We start from the raw sequence: 20,690 nt of genomic DNA on the forward strand, positions 1-20,690 counted from the left end.
AACAGAGGGAAAAAAGGAAACGGAAGCAAACACATATAATGAGGAGAATCTTCAGGGTAATCTTCACAGGCCTTAGGTGTTTATGAACCAGTTGGGGCTTAAGGGTCCTTTCAACTCGGAATCTTCTACTTAAACCAATTTATTGGGAGAGGCAGGAACAGGTTTTCACAGAATTGTTTCTGTTGCTATTGAGTGAATAGCGCCATCTTGCATTGCTCTTATAATCGTGAAAGTGCTTTCATGTTTCCAAGTTCACCTGAATATCCAAAAGCAAGGCAGGAATTGTAATACAATCCTGTTGAGGAAAACAAAGTTTCAAATATTAAAAACCGGTACAAGACGGAGTTGGGATCAGAACCCAGGTCTGCTGACTCACAGGCAAATGCTCTTTGGACATAATACTGCCTCTGCCTGAAGAGAGACCCACTGTTTGAGCCTCAGCACTGTCCTGGAGAGGCGATTTTCCTCTGAAAATAGCACTCTTCACCATTTCTCGCTTACATGTCAATTGTGTTGACTGGCTGGTGCATGTGCTATGAAGAGGTAGGAAGTGCAAGAGGGGCCGGGAACAGGGTGAGAGTTTCAAGGAGGAATTTACAGGAGAGGGAAGAACACAGAGGATGAGCTCATAGCAGAGGAGAGAGAGGCAGGTGACAACGATGAGGCCAAAGACTTGTGAAGGAGCAAATAAAGAGCCATTCAAAAGCTTATTGTTTAATCATCTATTTTTTGAGGAGGGGAGGGGTGATGTGGGCTAAGGGGCCATTTAGGAAGGTTTGGATTATGTGATGGATAGATTGGTGATGGGAGAGGTGGAAGGTAGGGATATAGAGAGAACCGTTGAGAAACCTAAGTGAATGCGTCTGAGGTGAAGAGTGAACAGACTAGGGTAGTAAGAGTGAAAATAAAGACTGTCCAAAGAGCACCTGAGGGGCACGTGGGTGGCTCAGTCGGTTAAGCATCTGATTCTTGGTTTCAGCTCAGATCACGAAATGACGGTTCATGAGGTCAAGCCGCACGTAGGGCTCTGTGCTGACAGCATAGAGTCTGCTTGGAATTCTCTCTCTGCCCCTAGTGCATTCACTCTTTCTCTCTCAAAATAAATAAACATTAAAAAAAGAGCACCCGAAGCTAAGAGAGAACTATTAGGAGCAAAATAGGAAAGGTAGTAGATAGCATTTCAAGACATCATCCATTTCTGGATCTGATGGCCATTTGTGTGTAAAAAACATTTTTTTTTTTTTTTTCCCAAGTAGGCTCCATGCCCAGCGTGAGGCTTGAGCTTCCCACCCTGAGATCAAGAATCACGTGCTCTACCGACTGAAGCAGCCAGGTAATTAGTGATTCCTAATTGGTTGAATGACTGGATGAAGTGTACATTAATAATTCTGCATTATAGGTAAAGTGCAGAGTAAGGCAAAGGGTGGTTGGCAGACATATCTTTCAGTTTTGTTGTGAAATAGTGGTTTCCATAAAGGGGTAGAAGGAACGCAAATCACTGTCTTGGGCAACATTAAAGCTGAGAAGGGTTGAGAAAAAACTAGACGATAAAATTATTAGTCAAAGTAATAAGGGCTGACTAAAACAATAGTTTAATATAGACATAAACTCGTTTGTGGGGACGCCAAACCAGTAACAAAAGCACAAGGAGAGGCTGCTAAAATATGTGAAAAACAAACAAATAAACAAACAAACAAGCAAACACACCACAGGACTGATTGACCATGAGAGGTAGAATGGAAAAGGCATGTTCTAGAGTCAGGCCATGCCTTGACTCCTTTTGGGTGACAGGAAATGGACAGTTTCTGAGAAAAATGCAAAGGTCTGGAATAAATGCAATGAAGGAAGAATGACCCTAAAAAGAATGAGAGACCAATTAAAGGTTGGTTTGAACATCAGTGAGGAAAACCAGGAAATGAGTGTGAATTTTTTGGTCACCAGCGAGTTTGTGAGCACACTCTGAAGCTGAGGACAGATACAAAGTTAAAGGTGCTTCAGATTTAGGTACCAAGATAGTGAAATGTCAAGGAGGCAAAGCCATCTAGGTCATGAGAGAGCGGGAGTGAGGTAGCCAACTCAAGTGCGTTGATCAGGATGGAATCCGTGAAGGCTAGTAGGCTAACAAAGAGTGGAAGATGCTGCAAGAAATGAAAAGACTAGCAATCATCCCTATTAGTATACAGGGTAAGTTAGTAGGTGTAAAGAGCTTAAAAAAAATTTTTTTAAATGTTTATTTATTTTTGAGAGAGAGAGAGAGAGAGACAGAGTGAAGCGGGGGAGGGCCAGAAAGAGAGGGAGACACAGAATCCGAAGCAGGCTCCAGGCTGAGCTGTCAGCACAGAGCCCGACACGGGGCTTGAACCCATGAACCATGAGATCAGGACCTGAGCCAAAGTCAGACGCTTAACAAACTAAGCCACTAAGGTGTTCCTAAAGAACTTTTAAAAGCAAGGAAAATTTAAGGTGCCAAATATAATCCTAGAGACCAAACAGCTGGGAGATGGCCATCTTCTATCTGTGACCATGCTGCTGAATAACAGAGCAAAAGCAAAGGCTACTGTGATCCATGCGGGAAACTGCAGCTAGCCTAAAGCAAATGAGGAAAATACGTAGGTTCTCCAGGGTTGACTGTCAAAATGATGGTAGTCTTGTGTCATCTCAGAAAGCAGGACAAGCACGAAGTCAGAAAAGGTAAAGGAGTCTACAGGCTCTTTAGGAGGGGGCTACAAAAAGGCAGAAAAAGCTAAATTGGAATGAGATGAGTCTAAAAAGGTTAGCTTCCTAACTGGTTTCCTAACCTCCAGTCTCTGTCTCCAGAGCAGTCAGTGATCCTTTCAGAGGTCAGATTATGTTGCTGCTCTGCTCAAAATCATCCACTGGCTTCCCAACTCAGCATAAAAGCCAGAGTTCTTGCCAAGGCTTAGAACTGTAAGATTAGGCCTAGTCTCCCATTACGTGCCCAAGCTTGCCTCCTACCACTCTCCCAACTGGCTCACTGCTCTCAAGCTACTGGCCTCCTTGTGTCCTCTCACACTTGCCAAGCATTATTTACTGGAACCTCTCTCTGGGAGTCTCTTCCAGACAACCAACTGGCTCCTTCCCTTCCTTCAGGTTTCTGCTGAAACGTCACCTTATCTAAGACAATGTCTCTGACCCTACTCTAGAACACAGCACTGTTCCCTACCAGGTGACAGAGGTCTCTTACTATAACATAAACTCTGAGGGGAAGGACCTGACTTGGTTCCCCCAAGTCTAGAACCGTATGAATCCCCCAGGCCAGGTACCAAGTATGTGTTGAATGAACGAATGAATGGCAAACAGGAAATGGGAGATAAAAAGCATGAAAGCGGGTGGCAGTTAAGAGAATTTTGGGTGACAGGAAACGGGGGACAGTCAGTAGTGTTTGTAGGAGTCCCAGACTCAGGAGACTTGGTATGGCTTCACTTGTTACAATTTCTCCTCTCCCCCATCACACCTCACACATTGAGACCAAGCTCACGTCTCCAGCAGTGAGAAAGCGAAAGATTAACAATTCTAGCTACTACACACCCTCCTCAGAGGGTCTGAAGCTAAATGAAAGAACAAGCTTATGAATTAGAATACTAGATACAGGAGAAACACCCTCATTTCAATTGCTAACCTCAGATATCACCAGTCTCCCTAGGGTCTCATTCTTACTTTTTTACACTCATTCGCAAGCTATTCGTGAAGGTATGACTTAGACTGTTTATGATCTCAAAGGAGCCTAACAGAAAAAACCTTTCATTTATTTTATCTTGATTCACTAAGATAAATGTTACCTTAAAGACTATATAAATTAGTAAGCATCTCATTTTTAGACTACAAGGGTGGCCAGTTGATTATTCATAAACCATAAACAGCATCAATGTAAAATGGTATTAAAATAGTAGTGAAGGGGTGCCTGGGTGGCTCAGTCGGTTAAGTGTCTGACTTCAACTCAGGTCATGATCTCGTGGCTTGTGGGTTCGAGCCCCACGTCGGGCTCTGTGCTAGCCTGGAGCCTGCTTCAGATTCTGTGTCTCTCTGTGTCTCTCTGCCCCTCCCCCGCTCGTGCTCGGTCTCTCAAAAAGAAACAAAAACATTTAAAAAACAGTAGTGAAATAATGGCTGCAATTTTTATTTTAAGAATTGCACATTTAAAAAGGGCAAAATAATTTTTCAAAAAATGCAAAAGTAGGTAGGTCCTGTTTCACAAATTTCAAGAAAAATGCAGAGTATATCATCAATGTGACAAACTTACTTTCATTCCAAGTTATTTGGGAAATAAAGCAGTGACCTGTTAATAGGTTATTTATGGAACTTAGAATATAGGTGTATTCTAACATATCTATCTTAAAAGTAAAGAATCACAAAAGTCTCTAATGGAAGTATGCTAGTAAAAGCGCCATTCTACTGAGCTTAATTTTGACTCTTCAGTTACAGGAAGTCTGAGTGAGGAAGGCATGGGTTATGCATCTTAACTGGGGGCCCTTTACCTCAGTCTCTTGAGTGATCCTCCAGGATGTTCTTGAAGACTGTCTCTGGAGCATTTGGTATCAGAAAAGTACAACACTGGAGGACTTTAAAGTTAAGCCCAGAATTTTAGGCGCTGGGCCCTGACTCAGGTTAGCAACGTGCTAGTACGGCAGAAAAGACCCACCAGCCTGGGCTCTTGAGAAGGTCTGCGTTAAGTGTGACTCCCCGGTGTGCCATGTGACCTTAAACTCCTTAAGCCTGTTTCCCTGTATGTAACATGGCAGTAGTCATACACGGCTATTTACATAATCTACACAAAGTGCTTAGCATATTTAATAATAAATTAAATATTAATTTATGGGTGATGATATTCCTTTTAATACCTAAGGAAAGTTATCAGTGCTTATACTTCATGATCTGAAAAGTAATTTGGAAATTATGCGGTCCTTGTAACCCTGCCTTAAATTAAGAGAATCTCAGGGTCTTCCTGCATTGAACCCATAGCTGGACTTGGGTTAATACAGATTCTGGAAACAGTTTTCCTAGGATATGGTGCTGGTGAAGAAAGCTGTACCAAAGACGGATGCTGTATAAGCACATAGGCACATTTCTTATTTTAATTGCCTACTTCGGAACAATTAATATTACATAGTTCAACAGTGATACTTTGGATTCAGAGAACACAGATTAGACGTGTCTACGTTTAGCAGAATATCTGGAGGCTGAAGCGTTTTTCTAAAAGAGGGAAAATGTTAAAGAAGTAGTTAAGCTGAAAAGCAGAAAAGTAAACTCCCAATTGAGAGTTTCAGGGACGAAATTATTGGTCTGTTGAAAAGGAAACTACATTATAAGGATAAAGACAATTCCTTTTTTGAAATCTAGTCATGAGAGAAGTACAGGAATACAGTCACAACTTCTTCCTGCATGAAATGCTCTTTACGGTATTGTTATAGTGCTTATTCTAAAAGAAAGATTATTTTTCAAGAATCTTACAAAGATTAGTTTTTAGTTAGATGGTACTAATTATGCTAATAAAAGTATATACACACACACACATATGTATATACACATACATGTATATGTGTATATATATATGTGTATACACACACATACCCCCCCCCCCCCCCCCCCACACACATATTTTTGGCCTACAAATGAGTGCAACATCGTAATTTAAAAACAAAGGTTGGGATGGCATTTGGACACAGAATCTGAAGGGTAGCAGAGGTTAGAAGAACATTGCAGCTGCAATAGGACAGTTATCTAAAGACACAGGGAAGCAAAAATATCAACAAAGACTTACAGAAACTCCCCTTTCTTACTTAATTTTACAAAGGGAACTTAATCCTAATACATGACACATATATAAAATCTAACTTGACAAAATGGAAAACATCTCAGATCATGTCATAAATGTGGTACTTACAAATACTCAATAATTTACTAATAATTTTTACTAATGGAAAAATAACCACTTAAAGTTCAGTATTTCAACAAAGTTGCCGATTTATGTGAATAATTTATTATAAAAATCAACTAAGGGCAATTTGATTAATTTTGTTACCACAGAGTTCAGATAATTGCTATTGACAACTTTGGATCATTTAATGAAAAAAAGGAGCTCTAACAGTTATTGTGAAAAACTAATCTTTTCCAAAACCAAAACATTACACGCTCATAGACTGTAGAAATGATCTAATGTTGCTGCAAGGATTGAAGACCATGGGTAGAAGAGTTAAGGACAAGATACCCACTTTCGGTCTAGGGGCAAGGTCATGTGTATTAGAATATCGATTCCGTTGTAACACAACCACAACATTTCAAGTACATTACAGCATTTTCATTAACCAGATTTTCAAAATTTCAAGTAGAAAAAAGTAATTCCAAAATATGATGTTCTGATCAGTTCCAATATTCAAAAAGTTCAGTCCCCATTCAGAAACAGATAAACAGTATATTTATTAAATGAGTTAAGACAAATAAACTTTACAAATAGACAAATAATAAAAGGCTCAGTGGCTAAAATAGATGGTAAGCATCATTGAAAGAAATCAACACCATCACGGTATCTCAGTTGGCTTACACGTGTAAAAAGAAATTTTCAAAGAGCAATTTCACAGAAATGAAGCCAGTTTTTTTTTCTTATAAACAAATCATCATTTCTTGGTTCAAAACTGACATCTGTTATGAAAATTACCATATCACATATTTGTAAGATGACAAGGAGTAACTCATCTTCAAAGTGCAAGTAAGTCTATTTACAACCACAAAAAAGGCAATGATGAGGAGAAAAGGAGTTTTAAAAAATATACAAAGATTAAAAACATTTGGGATGCAAAATTAAACAATTTTTTGGTTAGAGGATAAAAGAGAAAAAGTGATTGAATTACAGATGCTGATTTCAGCTATACATACTATATAATGGGATCCAAGATCTTGAACAGCTTGCTTGCATTTTTTTCTACTTACATAATGCTCTGGAAATTTCTGGTAGAAATTACAGTGTCTCAAAGAGAGAAATACACACTAAGCATGTCTTGCTACTAATTCATGGATGTCATAAGACCCGTTTATGGAGTAGAGTTGGTGTAAAAAGCCATTGCCTTGAGTTGAAAAATGAATACTGTAAGAGCTCAATACAAATCCTCCAAAGCACATGCACGTCTAAATCTTTTGGTAATTACATTCATATTTAAGCATAACCAAAATAAAAAAGAAAACTAAAAACATTTCCCTTTTCTCTATTCCCTATGCCTTGTAGGCTCTCCAGTTGCTAGGGTCAATTTTTAGAGTTGAAAGGGTTCTTCGAGATAGTCTAGTCCACCACCCTCATTTAGGGTAAATGATTTTCCCAAGGTCATGCAGCACGTTAATGGCAAAACCAAGACTAGAAACCAGGCTGTGACTCCTAGCCTTGTATGCTTTCCAGCATATCATGCTACCTCTTTTTACAGTATGATTCACTATAAATACCTGATGAATAAATGTATAGTTACAAATGCTGACAGAGCCAATGTGTTTCTAAGACTTGCAGAGGATTACTGCAAAGGCTTGATGGAGAGAAAAAGATTTTCCTCCACCCACCAAAAATATCAAGCACCGTCAAACTAAACGTTTCTTTGCTAGGTCAGCATGCTCAGATGTCCTAGTCCTCGTAAACTTTATGTCAGCCTGAGGATTGTATACCTGGTGAAATCTGGGCCCTAACACAACGCCAGTTCCTAAAAGGTAAAGACAGAGGCAAAAAAGGGGAGAAGGTAGACAAAAGAAACAAAGACTTAAAGAACCCAATTGGCTTAGAGATAGGCATTCATTCCAGTATATGGTTTACTGTTATATCTAAGTATGTATGTTTTAGGACCTTTTTCCACCTTTTCATATAAATCTCATTTTACCTAATTTGTTATTTGGCCACTTACAAATTAAAATAAATGTATCAAAGATAATGGTGATAATTATTATTTTCTTAGACTGTGAGACTATTTTAGCCAAACTAAATTCTATGAAGAATATGTCAAATGGTGATTCTATTAGATTACCACTGGGGATCTATACCACAAGCGGTATTTCATGGGGCTGTTACCATCTTGAAATTCATTCCAATTGTGGTTAAAGAGAACAGACTGATGCACCATATATGCAGAATTAAGTAAAGAAGCTGCAATTTCTTTTTAAAAAAACATTGCCGTGTATTTATTTAATAAAAGGGCATATTTATGTTTACAAACAAGTTTCAAAAACAAAAGGAAAAACACGTATGCTTCCACCTGTTAACCTTTTTCAAAATGCCAACAGCCCTCATGCTGTATGAAGGTTTCTAAGGATTTATTAGAAAAATCAATACAGTTCACTCACAGTTCACCAAGACATCACTGAACTAACATGTTTAGACAAAAACAAAAAGGACTAAGGTTCTCTTGCAGTTTGATAGTTTGATTTAATTTGATTTGCCTGAAATAACAAAAGCATTTCAAGCATCTTTCATTATGTAGTTGATGTCCCACATTAAACAATCTACTAAATTCTGAACAAAGGTTATTAGCAAGTTTTCAAAAATTTTAAAAATTAAACAGTTGTTTCAAAACCATTAAGTAGTAAATGTATTTAAGAAACTAATTAGGACAGATGCCATAACTTCATTAAACACCACTGCTCATGTTTTTTTTTGTTTTGTTTTGTTTTGTTTTTTTGTTTTTTTTTTAAACAAAGCATTAGTGTTATCTATTTGGCTATTAGTATTAGCAATTTATCTACAATATTTAACAAGGTAAATTGTAGGCAAAAATTTAGTACAGTTTCAATAGAAACACCCCTTTTTGTTTTCCTGAAAATACAGCAGTATTTGAAGGACTAATTTTTCTCTGCATCAGTTATAAGGAAGCTTCCCATCTATGAACAGGAACAAAAAAAGTATCTACAAACCTTGTAAACAGATCTGTATCATTTATAAACATAAATAATCCAAATTATTAACAGCCAACAGCAGAAATTAAAGTATCAATTCAATGATCCAGGGTTTTGCTCGCTGTACCCTCCCCCTCTCCCATCAAGGACTGAGATAAACTAACGCTCTGCTAATACACTGTTCAGGACCATTCTTAGGTACTACTGATGATCCACAGGTCAGCATATGCTGAGTTTACTGTTTATCTGTCAGTTCGTTTCTCCCACCCCCCAAAAAGCACCCTCAGTCTGGCAGAAAGCTTTGCTTTTTTTTTTTTAAAAAAATAAATCTACATTCGTACAAGTGTGTCTTCTGTTGAAGTCCAAAGACAAGAATACGATCTTGTCCATCACAATATGTGAAAAGACCCAGTTTCAATTTGTTTCTTTACAATGCAGCTAGTGTGTTAACATTCAGCTTACAATCAGAGTGATGTTTCCAAACTATGTAGTGGGCTTCCTGGGGATGAAGAGGTAGCAGACTTGTTCATTTCTATTGTAAGGTGAATCCCGCTGTCAACAGCATTGTTATTTTTGTTGGGAGAGGGTGGAGGACTGGAGTTACGTTTTGTAGGAGCATCATCTTCAGCATCAGTGTCATCAATAAGGGGGATATGAGGCTCTGAATCTTCTATCCTAAACTCAGGATGTGTCATAAAGTTGTGAATCGAACTTCTTGATTCCGGTTTTTCTAACCCTTCGTATAAAGAACTACGAAATGCATTCACCACTCGAATCTGTAAATATCAGAAAACATAGAAAGATGTCAGTATGCTATTTGCTTAATTTAAAAATGGTTCATTTATGAGTTTGAATCCACAAACAGCTAGGTATGAGTGAATCATATTTGCATGTAATGCAGTGGGACTTGCAATACACTGTAAAAAAAATGAATATTTTAGTAGGACACTACAGAACAACAAAACCACATACGCTAAGAATTAAGAGTTATAGAATTCAAAGTAATACTGACTGAGAAAATCTCATGGTCACTGGCTAAAAATTTAATAGCCATTTTATAGGACTTTTTTTCCCTAAGAAAACAAACACAAACAAACAAACAAAACAAAAACTTAATCATACACAAGCTTTAGCTGAGTTTTAAATTAAAAAAAAAATGTAATTTTTGAAAACAATTCAACTAAGTTAAACAAAGTCAAGCACAGAGGGTTACTATTTATCATGCTAGGAATTAGGGGGTCACCGACTATGAAAAAGCCAAGCAAATATAAGCTGAATGCCACAATGAACTCACATCTACCCCACTAGTCCATTAATTAAAAAATAAAAATAAAGACAAAACCCAAATAAATATCTATAAAATGCCATTAAACAGCTATAAATATTTGAGTATATGCCATTTGTCTATAAAGCATTAGTATTTTTCTCTATAATAGATTAAAACATAAATCACTTTATATACTACAGTTCACTGGAAATAGATTGAAAACAAAACCAAAACCCTCTGGCATTCTTCTATAAACAACTCCGCAATAAGACACAAAACTTTTTGGTATTTTTGCCCCTAAACAAACAGCCCAACAATTCACCCTCCTTCTTAGAAGTCTGCTGTATACGTGAAAAGAGGTTAATGGGTAATTAACTTAAAAACACTGTTGCACACACTGACATTAGGTCTCATTAACCCACGTCATACAGATTTTCAAAACAAAAAAAGGGACAAAAATCCAAACAGTTGAGCATCTACTAAACATCAATCCAAATACAGTGTTTACTTTTGCATTGATTCTAATGAATCCTGTTTAGTAATGAAGACATCATTTACTCAAATGTTAAGAGAAATCACTAACGTCAACCTTCATCAGAATCATCTCATATGACAATGATAATGAAAAAAATTAATGAATTTCTTCAAATGAACATTTGAATGTATTTTTATAACAGGGAACAGGGGTGCCTGGGTGGCTCAGTTGGTTAAGTGCCCGACTTCAGTTCAGGTCATGATCTCACAGCTCGTGAATTCGAGCCCTGTGTCAGGCTCTGTGCTGACACCTCAGAGACTGAAGCCTGCTTCAGATTCTGTGTGTCTCTCTCTCTGTCCCTCTCCCACTCATGCTCTGTCTCTGTCTCTCTCTCTCAAATATAAATAACCATTAAAAACAAAAAGTAACAGATTTATGTCCACTTTTTTTAATTGTATATATCTAAGATGTACAAATTGATGATTTGATATACATATATACACTGTGAAATAATCATGATGGACAGTCAAGCTAATTAACATAATACATCCCTACACACTGTTATCATTTGTGTGTGTGTGTGTGTGTGTGTGTGTGTAAGAGTCTATCCTCTTAGCACATTTCAGGTATAGAAGTATTGTTACCTACGGTCAACCATGCTATACATTACATCTCAAAAACTTACTGGTCTTACATAACTGAAACTTTGTAGCCCTTGATAAACAGTTCCGTATCTCTCCCTACCCCTGACTGCCATTCTACTCTCCATTTCTATGTATTTGACTATTTTGGACTCCCATTTCCAGGAATTTATCCAGAGGATTAAAATCAAGATCTTGAAGAGATACCTGCATTCCTATATTGCAGCATTATTTACAATAGGCAAGATACGGAAGCAACCTAAATGTCCACTGACAGTTGAACAGATAAAGAGAATGTGGCATATACATACAAGGAAATATTATTCAGCCTTGAAAAGGGAATTCTGTCATTTGTAACTACATATGCTAAGTTCTGATTAAAACAGCATCTCTCCTCCCAGTTGTCTTCTCTCATTTACCAAGCCCTGTCTGCTGGAGGCTGCTTTACCTCTTGTTCATTTAGCTCTTATACACAGAAAGAAGATAGCATGGTAAAGTGAAGAATACAGAGGTGAAAGGTCTGGGTGTGAATTCCAGCTGGGCCACCTCCTAGCTGAGGGATGCTGGACAAACCTATTTCCTCAACTATAAAATGGGAAATAATAATGGCACCTACCTTACAGAGTTGTTACGGGAGATTAGTTAGTTAATACATGAACAAATTCAGAACAGTGTTAGCTCACAAGTAGCAATGTCATGTCAGGGCTTTTCAAACTTTAATGTGCATGCAAAGCACCTGCGGGTCTTGTTAAAATGCAGATTCTGATTCAGGAGGGGCTCTCAGTGGATCTGACATTTAATGTAAAGTCTGCAACACAACTCTACAGAAATATGGTAAAGATAGCACATCTAAGGTCATATGACACCCTCCAAATGAAGAGCCAGTTATTCAAAATTTTGCTGAATAAAAATGAATATATACCACCCGCAAGATAAATTTGTCTAGGAAGTTTAACATGAAGTTAATCATGCAGAAACAATTAGACAAATCCAGAATGTAGGATAAGGCAATTGGCCTTGTTTCTTCCAAAAGGTCAAGGTCATAAAAAAAAAAAGAAAAAAAAAGGAGAGACAAAATGGATCAAAAATGCGATATACTATAGGACATTGCAGGGACAACTGGAGAAATCCGAATAGGACTGTACATGACACAATGGCCATCAATGTTAAAGTTCCTGGATGTGATAATACAGTATGATTACATAGCACACTTATTTTTAGGAGGTATATGCTAAAGTATTACGAGATGAAATGTCAGGGTATCTGCCACTTACTTTCAAATGGTTCACAAAAAATGTATATACCAATATGTAGACAGATATATACTACTAATGTATAGACAGATAAAGCAGACATTATAAAGTATTAAGAGTAGTAAATTCAGGTGATGGGTATTCATGTATTAATCTTTCCAATTATCTGTCAGTTTGAAGGTTTTCAAATACAAAATTTTGAGGGGCGGAGGTCCTTCAGGATAAAGTCTCATTTTGCATCCTTCTTACAAGATATGCACAGACCCTAACCCCTACCTTCCATTCCAGTGTCATCTTAGCACCTGTCCCTGAGGCCCACTTTCCTCAACTGGCAAATTTCTATTAAGGGTCAGCTTGGGAGAATTTCTTTCAGGTAATTTTTCCTGACTTCCCAGGGTGGGTTAAGGACCCGGTTGTAATAGTCCATGTTTCGTTGCCATGTAGAAACACATTTGTTTCCTATACTAGATTGCAAAGTCTGGTGGTTCTAGCACACAGCCCTGGCATATGGTAGGCCTTCCACAAGTGTTTACAGATCACAACTAAAGAAACGTGAATTAACAGTAGGGGATGAAAGAGTGAGTGGTAATAAGCCCTCAAAAGCCAGGATGATGTGAAATCCATAAATAACAGGGAAGGAGGGATGCAACCAACACTAGCTGTCCTAGGCATAACGCCAGGCAATTTACGTACATCATTTCATTTAGGTAGGTGCAGACCTGGGGTAATTTTTAAAAGCGAGTCCTATCTGTGGATGTATGTAAATTTAATATCCTGGGGCGCCTGGGTGGCTTGGTCGGTTAAGCGTCTGACTTCGGCTCAGGTCATGATCTCACGGTCCGTGAGTTCGAGCCCCGAGTCAGACTCTGTGCTGACAGCTCGGGGCCTGGAGCCTGTTTCAGATTCTGTGTCTCCCTCTCTCTCTGCTCCTCCCCTGTTCATGCTCTGTCTCTGTCTCAAAAATGAATAAACGTTAAAAAAAAAAATTTAAAAATAATAATAAAAAAAAAAATTTAACATCCTAACTTTACAGGGTGGTCTGTCCTTGGAGTACTTGGACAAGCCACTTAAACCTCAAGTCAGTTTTCACATCTGCAAAATGGGGATAGTTCCTGTTTTTCCTGTTTTCCAACACTGCCGAAAGTGACAAATGAAAATTACTTAAACAAACTGAACAAACAGGCACTATGTAAACCGTCCTCCTTAAAATAGCACTCTTTTCTTCTACAGCTCATTGCCTGTCTAGCTTTCTCGTTCTTCCTAGTCTTTAACTGGCAGAGGACCAAATGGAAAAGATAGGTCTCTGCCCAAATACAAGATTAAGCATAAGTATTTTCAGCTGATTTTGGGGGTGGGTTGAATGGTGGGGTGAGCTTTATATCTTTAGTGCCTCCAATATTCTTAGAATTCACCATGAAATCAAGACTCTAATGCATAGTAAAGATGATAGAGGTTAAAAGGCTTTTGGGGAATTTGGCATTTATTAAAAACCTGAAAGAAAATGCATTATGCTAGTCAATTAATGGAAATCATGACATGTTATGGTTTAAGAATTGATCAATGGTACACCTTCCTACTTCCTTGGAAAACTTAAGGGAACATTTCTTACCCAGGATAAAATTTTCATTAAACTGATTATATAAATGAAAAAAAAAAATACCCATAAATGCCACAAAACTTTGAAGCTTATACAGGGACCCCTTCTCAAAAATAAACAAACAAGTAAATAAATAAATTCAAAGCAATGCCACAAAGTCTGGACTAAGAAGGTAAACAACTGGCTGTATACTGAGATCTTTTCTTCAGGGTACTAACTTAACTTTGCAAACCGAACAAGATAAAAGTCAAAATGTTAGATTAATATTTAGCTTTAAAAATGTAAATTCTTGGTTCTGTTAGAGCAGTTTCAAATCACATGCTTTTGGGAACCATGCAGTATGAACATGTTTAAAGGCATATACTCAAAAATTTATAGTAGTTTCACAACTTCTAAGCTACAATTTTATTCCCCATATTAACTATCAGAGTTAGCACAGAGACAAGCTCACAGATTTCATATCTAATCTTTGGTTGCAACTGTTCCACCTGTTAGCTAGCCCTCTAAGAAATAAAACAACAACAACGACAACACTTTGAGGTCTCAATCCACTTTACGAAAAGAAAGCTTTATGAAAAGCCTGAACAATGAATTTAAACATTAAGGAGAAAATGAGAAACGTTAGGTGTGTGAAGTAGGAAATGTTAATTTCATGCACTTAGGAACACACACTCACACCCCACAGTAGTAGAAGCAGTAGAAGAGGAAAACACTACATGTGTAGGGGTAGAAATATTTGTTACATCATGATGCTGGCTGGCGATGGAGGGTTGCCGCCTTAGAGCCCCCTGAATGGAACTTCCACTCTGGAAAGCATTCACTACATCCATCTGCAAGGAATCAGAGATTGTGACAGCTTGCTCAGCAAGAGAGAGAGAGAACAAGAGAAAGGACCATTCCATCTATCAACATATAAAAAGTAAAGAAAAAGGCACTTTTTACAGAGCAGATAAATAGGCAAGAGTAGCATTTTGAGATGAAGGGGGGAAAAAAAGCTAGGAAAAAAGGAGCTGAGGGGCATATAGACACATTCCTTCACGATGAGTTAAAACTTTCACTCATTCCAGGCACCAGTATTATTTTTCAAAAGAATAAGTTTTGTGGGTTGGGAAGGCTAGAAAGGAAGTTAAGGAGGGCATTCAAACCTCCTCCCCAGGTCTAAAAGCCCTTGGCCCCCACTCCCATCACTGCTCCTACCTCTCTACCAGGCCCATACCTGCGTCTGGATTCTGTTCAGACCTCTAAACCACAAGATCTGGCCGCGCCGCAACTCCCTTTCAGCATGGTCAATCTCTTCCACGTCCTCTGCTAGCTCCTCCTCAGGTATTTCTTCCTTTTGTGTTCCGTGACCAGCTTCTTTTAGGAATTTTAAGCGGCTAGTTGGAATTGTTGAAATAAGCTACAACACAGGGGAAAGAACTTAGAAATAAATCAAAACCGAGTAAAATTAAACCAATCAACTGTAATACAAAAGGCACGAAAAGTTGCGAGTGTGGCCAACTATCGTCACCGACGGAGCAATGAGATCCTGTCCATCAGGCTTTCTTTCTCAGAACAACAATAAAATGCTCTTTCCTTAGCTCCACAGAAGATTTAAGTTTGAACAGTAAAAAGTTTTCCTGAGTGGAAATAACCTGATTATAGCTTTCTTATTTTAAGGAAGACATTCAAGACAGTAAAATACACAGACACGTCCTGACCTATATATATTAAGTTAAGCTCATATTAATTATATTTATTTCAAATAAAAGAAAAATGGCAGGTAGTCTTACTGGATGCAAAACAAGTTCATGTTTCATTAGTGCAGGAAGAGCTCAATGAAAAGAAACATACCCAAATCAAAAAATCTTCAAGGTTAAACTGAAAATAGTTTTTCTGTTTATTAAATGCATCTATTTTTACAAAATGAAGCTCTTTAAAACTGGATTAATACTGATTTATCATGACACCAACAGGAACAGATGCCCCAGGAAACACAAAGAGCATAAAAAACAGTAATAAGTATGTATTAACTTGTAAGTATTAATAGCCACTAAGTGCTTAAGGAAGTCTGGATTATCGGGGGGAAACAAGCATGCGGCCAAAATCAGAGCTGCTTGAAGAGCTTCTAGTCCAACCACCTCATTTCACAGAGGTGCTGGAACAGACTCAGACACATAAGACCTAAGGTCTCCTGACAACCAAAAGCAGTGCTCTTTCTACGGCGGCACACGTAAAATCAATAGACGACATCAACCAAAGCCAGCAACCGGTCCCTGTTGGGTATGTTGGCTGTACTGAACTTCCTCTTCCTGAAATGAGCCAGATGTTTTGGGAGGTTGTGGGGTTCTGTTTTGCCTATGAGGAACATTATGAAATAACTAAAAAGGTAATCAAAAAAGAAAGGAGGCCCAGGTATGGATCCTACTTATAAGAAGATCTCTATTAATGAGTAATGCAACAGGAGTAAGAAGAGAAACCCCAGAACCTAGAAACATAATTAAGAAAAAGGTGAGATAAAGGCACATGAAGATTGAGTTAAGTTTCAGTAAAACCTGGATATTTACTTAGACTGACTTGCAGAACAATAAATTAGGTCACACAAGTTACACACCACAGCCTGATCATTTATGGAAATGTTAGTACAGACTATCAGTTACTTTTACAGTAATGGTAACGGACTTAAAATGAACAGGGAACACACACCACTGCCACTTATCGTTTTTAAAAAAATGACAGGCATTTGTAAGCTGCTTATACCAAGGATGAAATAGATCTCATTTTTCAGGTATTGTATTTTATATGTATATTGTCAAAGCCAATCAATCCAAATAACTGAAAATGTCATTTTGTGGCCCATTTATCCAGGTACCATTATTTTTACAGAAGTATCCTCTAAATGAACTGAAATTCAAGCTTTTTCTTTAACTGTATTTTGGATTAAATTACATAACAAAATGATGAAAGTCCAGTAAAAATATTTACTCTGACAATGCAAAAATAGGTCATAGAGCAAAAGATAGAGACATTAGCATCTAAACCAGTTATAAATACATCATCTTAATAATGGTTATAAACCTTGCTCTAAAGAACAAATTAAAAAAATATGTAAGAAATTTAAAGTGTTTTATTATATTGGCATAACCATAACAAATAATAACATATGAGAACAAATATTACGTTTAAAAAACCCTCATGCCCCCGAATGCCCTTTCATGATCTAGAATGGCAACTACTTAGAATTAAGTAACAGAACTGATTAAAGAAAATACATACTGGAAATTAAAAAAAAAAAAAAAAATCACTTCAGGTTTCAACATAAAATGATGAGCTTTTTACCTGGCCCCAGAGTAACGTTCCCATTCCTAGGAATATTGACCATAGCCACTGTTCTATTGAAAGTTCTGAACAACTGAAAGGTTTTCCACCAAACTGCACAATTATTATCTGGAGGAATAATCAAGAGTAAATTTATTTAAATCTTTTAAACTTTACATTTCATATACTTCAAAAATTACCCAAATTTGTATCCTTTAAAACTCAAGCTGAGTAACGATTATTCTGATGGTGACAGGCATTATCATATTCACAGCTGAAAATAAGACAAATGAAAATAAATTAAAATCCCTCTGCTGAAAATTTTAAATGCACGTATATTTCATGTTTAAATTATGTTCAGTAAAAACTAAAAAAAAAACCCAAAAAACTCCTAACCAGGAAAGATAACTTTATGCTATTTCTGGTATGATCGAAGTAACTACGTGCCCTTGTATTTAGTATAATTCTTTGCATAATTTTAATGTATTTTTGTGGAAAAGACCATAAACTATGAAAAGCGAACGTAACATCCAATCTTGTTTTCCTCCTCCACAGCTGTTCATTCTTTGTTCACATTTAATTTTTTTTTTTTTTCAACGTTTTTTATTTTTGGGACAGAGAGAGACAGAGCATGAACGGGGGAGGGGCAGAGAGAGAGGGAGACACAGAATCGGAAACAGGCTCCAGGCTCCGAGCCATCAGCCCAGAGCCTGACGTGGGGCTCGAACTCACGGACCGCGAGATCGTGACCTGGCTGAAGTCGGACGCTTAACCGACTGCGCCACCCAGGCGCCCCTCTTTGTTCACATTTAGATGTCAGGACAAACATGAATAGTAAGAGAGGACAAGCAACTTGCAAAGTTCCATGAAATACATGCTTATTTAGGTGGTGAATCCTCAGAAATTTGGTCTCCCTTATAAAGGGAGAGAAGTCTAATGATCTGCATGAATAAAATCCTTAATCCAGTGCTTATGCTGCTCTCCTTATTTTAAAGGAATATTAAGAATTAAATATCAATATTCACCTTCTTGTGAGTCTGACAGGCTTCTCTTTCATATGGCAGTTAGTAGCTACCAAATATTGAAATTAAAAGGAATCAATTTGGTATTAACATTTTTAAATGTTTCAAGTTATGCATTCCATTCTTTATAGCTGTACTTGATCCCAAATTCAAGTGATATGTGTTTGTCAATTCCACTGTTCTTCAAAATCAAGACTATTTGTATACTTTAAAAATAGATTTCTTTTCTTTTCTTTTCTTTTCTTTTTTTTTTTCCCAGCAGCCCAACCAGTCAATTATAACTGACCTGGCAATCTTGCTTGGATTTTAACAGAGATATCTAACTAAAATAATTTTCTTTCATAAACTGAAAGCTCAATATTTATTTGTGGGTTTTCTATTTTTTTAAAAATTTGAACTTTATCTTTTGGTATAATAAGGATGTGAAAAACATATTAAGATGTTGGGCAAACAATCAACAATTAATATGATTGGACGGATTTAATTTTGTAGTTTCAGATTTTTTTAATTTTTATTTATTTTTTGAGAAAGAAAGAGAGACAGAGAGTAAACAGGGAAGGGGCAGGGAGAGAGGGAGACAAAGAATCCAAAGCAAGCTCCAGGCTCTGAGCTGTCAGCACAGAGCCCGATGCAGGGCTCGAACTTACATACTGTGAGATCATGACCTGAGCTAAGTTGGATGCTTAACTGACTGAGCCACCCAGGTGCCCTGGACTGATTTCATTTTGTGAGAAATAATCTTTCATTTTTGAGTTGTAAGGAATAAAACTGAATAGTTGTAGCATTTACTTCTAAGAGCAAGAGACTAAGTTTCCACATATTCCTCAATATACGCCTTACTTAGATCAACAAAATACTACAGAACTGTGTAATTGTGCACTGAAGCATTTTCTAAATGTGTGCTGAGGGAGCCTTGAATTAGGTGTTATCTAAATTTAGAAGTAGCTGGTTTAAAAACATTTTTTTTTAATGTTTATTTATTTTTGAGAGAGAGAGAGAGACAGAGACAGAGACAAAACCTGAATGGGGGAGGGGCAGGAAAAAAGGGAGACACAAAATCCAAAGCAGGCTCCAGGCTCTGAGCTGTCAGCACATTGCCTGACGTGGGGCTGGAACCCACAAACTGTGAGATCATGACCTGAGCTGAAGTCGGACACTTAAGTGACTGAGCCATCCAGGGGCCCCTGGATTATTTTTTAAAACTTTTTTTTTATCTATATTTGAGAGAGAGAGGGGCAGAGAAAGAGAGAGGGAGACACAGAATCTGAAGCAGGTGCCAGGCTCTGAGTTGTCAGCATAGAGCCTGACTCGGGGCTCAAACCAGGAACTGTGAGATCATGACCTGAGCTGAAGTTGGATGCTTAACCGACTGACCCACCCAGGCAACACTAGAAGTAGCTGGATTAAACAGAGTTCAACAAGTTCCTTAACTGCAGGATTTCCCAAAGACTTTGAACTGTTAATTAAAAAAAAAAAAAAGGAAAAAAAAATGCTGCGGACATTTGGGTAATTTTCCCTTCCAAGCACTAAGCTCAGAGCTTCTTCACATGCATGGTCTCTCTTAATTCAGTAATTCTGTGATGTGACCCAATTATCCTCCCCATTTCAGAGATGAAGCAATTGCAGCTTGTCAAGGTCACACAATTACTAAGAGGCAATGATCTGACTCCACGACTAAATGACTCCTAAGTTTGTACTTGTAACTACTGTGTTCTATTGTTTTATGAAACTCCAAGGGGGCGCCTGGGTGGCTCAGTTGGCTGAGCATCCTACTCTTGACTTGAGCTCAGGTCACGATCTCACGATTCTTGAGTCTGGGCCCTGTGTTGGGCTCTGCGCTGACAGTGTGACACCTACTTGGGTTTCTTTCTCTCCCTTCCTCTCTGCCCTTCCGCAGCTTGTGTGTGTGGTCTCTCAAAATAAATAATTAAATAAATAAATAACCTTAAAAAAAAGAAAAAAAGAAACTCCAAGAGGTAAATAGGCAATATTTCCTTAACTTCTCTAAGGGTGTAAGAGGAACTAAAGGAACCAATGTTTCATGAGACCTATTTTGAAAACACTGTTTTAACTGCTACAAAGTAGGAGAGAGACAAAATATTTACAAAGAACTAAGGATTATTCTATACTTCATGACCTGTCCAAAAAAAAAAAGAGAAGAAAAATCAGCTAGTAAATAAAAAGAGACAGAAATTAAATTTAATACAATTTATAAGGTGAAGTCTTCAAGTACCTCAGCTCTACAATCAAGATTTTGG

General features: G+C 37.6%; 1 protein-coding gene across 5 annotated transcripts in view; it reads right to left on the reverse strand.

Moving 5' to 3' along the window:
* Positions 1–6,410: 6,410 nt before the first annotated feature.
* Positions 6,411–20,690, reverse strand: part of ATP2B1 (ATPase plasma membrane Ca2+ transporting 1) — a 132,147-nt gene continuing 117,867 nt past the window's right edge. For 3 of the 5 annotated variants that reach the window (XM_060656803.3, XM_060656800.3, XM_060656802.3), the window contains exons 19-22: positions 17,432–17,539; positions 15,330–15,512; positions 14,857–14,943; positions 6,411–9,656 (exon numbers count right to left, since the gene is read on the reverse strand). In XM_060656803.3, coding sequence (XP_060512786.1) covers positions 9,345–9,656; positions 14,857–14,943; positions 15,330–15,512; positions 17,432–17,539 — 690 coding nt within the window. In that variant the 3' untranslated portion in view covers positions 6,411–9,344. Of the gene's footprint in view, positions 9,657–14,791; positions 14,944–15,329; positions 15,513–17,431; positions 17,540–20,690 lie in introns of all 5 variants that reach the window. The other 2 variants (XM_060656805.2, XM_060656804.3) reach the window with 2 other exon arrangements.

Source organism: Panthera onca, chromosome B4, assembly GCF_046562875.1.
Source record: "Panthera onca isolate mPanOnc1 chromosome B4, mPanOnc1 haplotype 2, whole genome shotgun sequence".
Lineage (NCBI taxonomy): Eukaryota > Metazoa > Chordata > Mammalia > Carnivora > Felidae > Panthera > Panthera onca.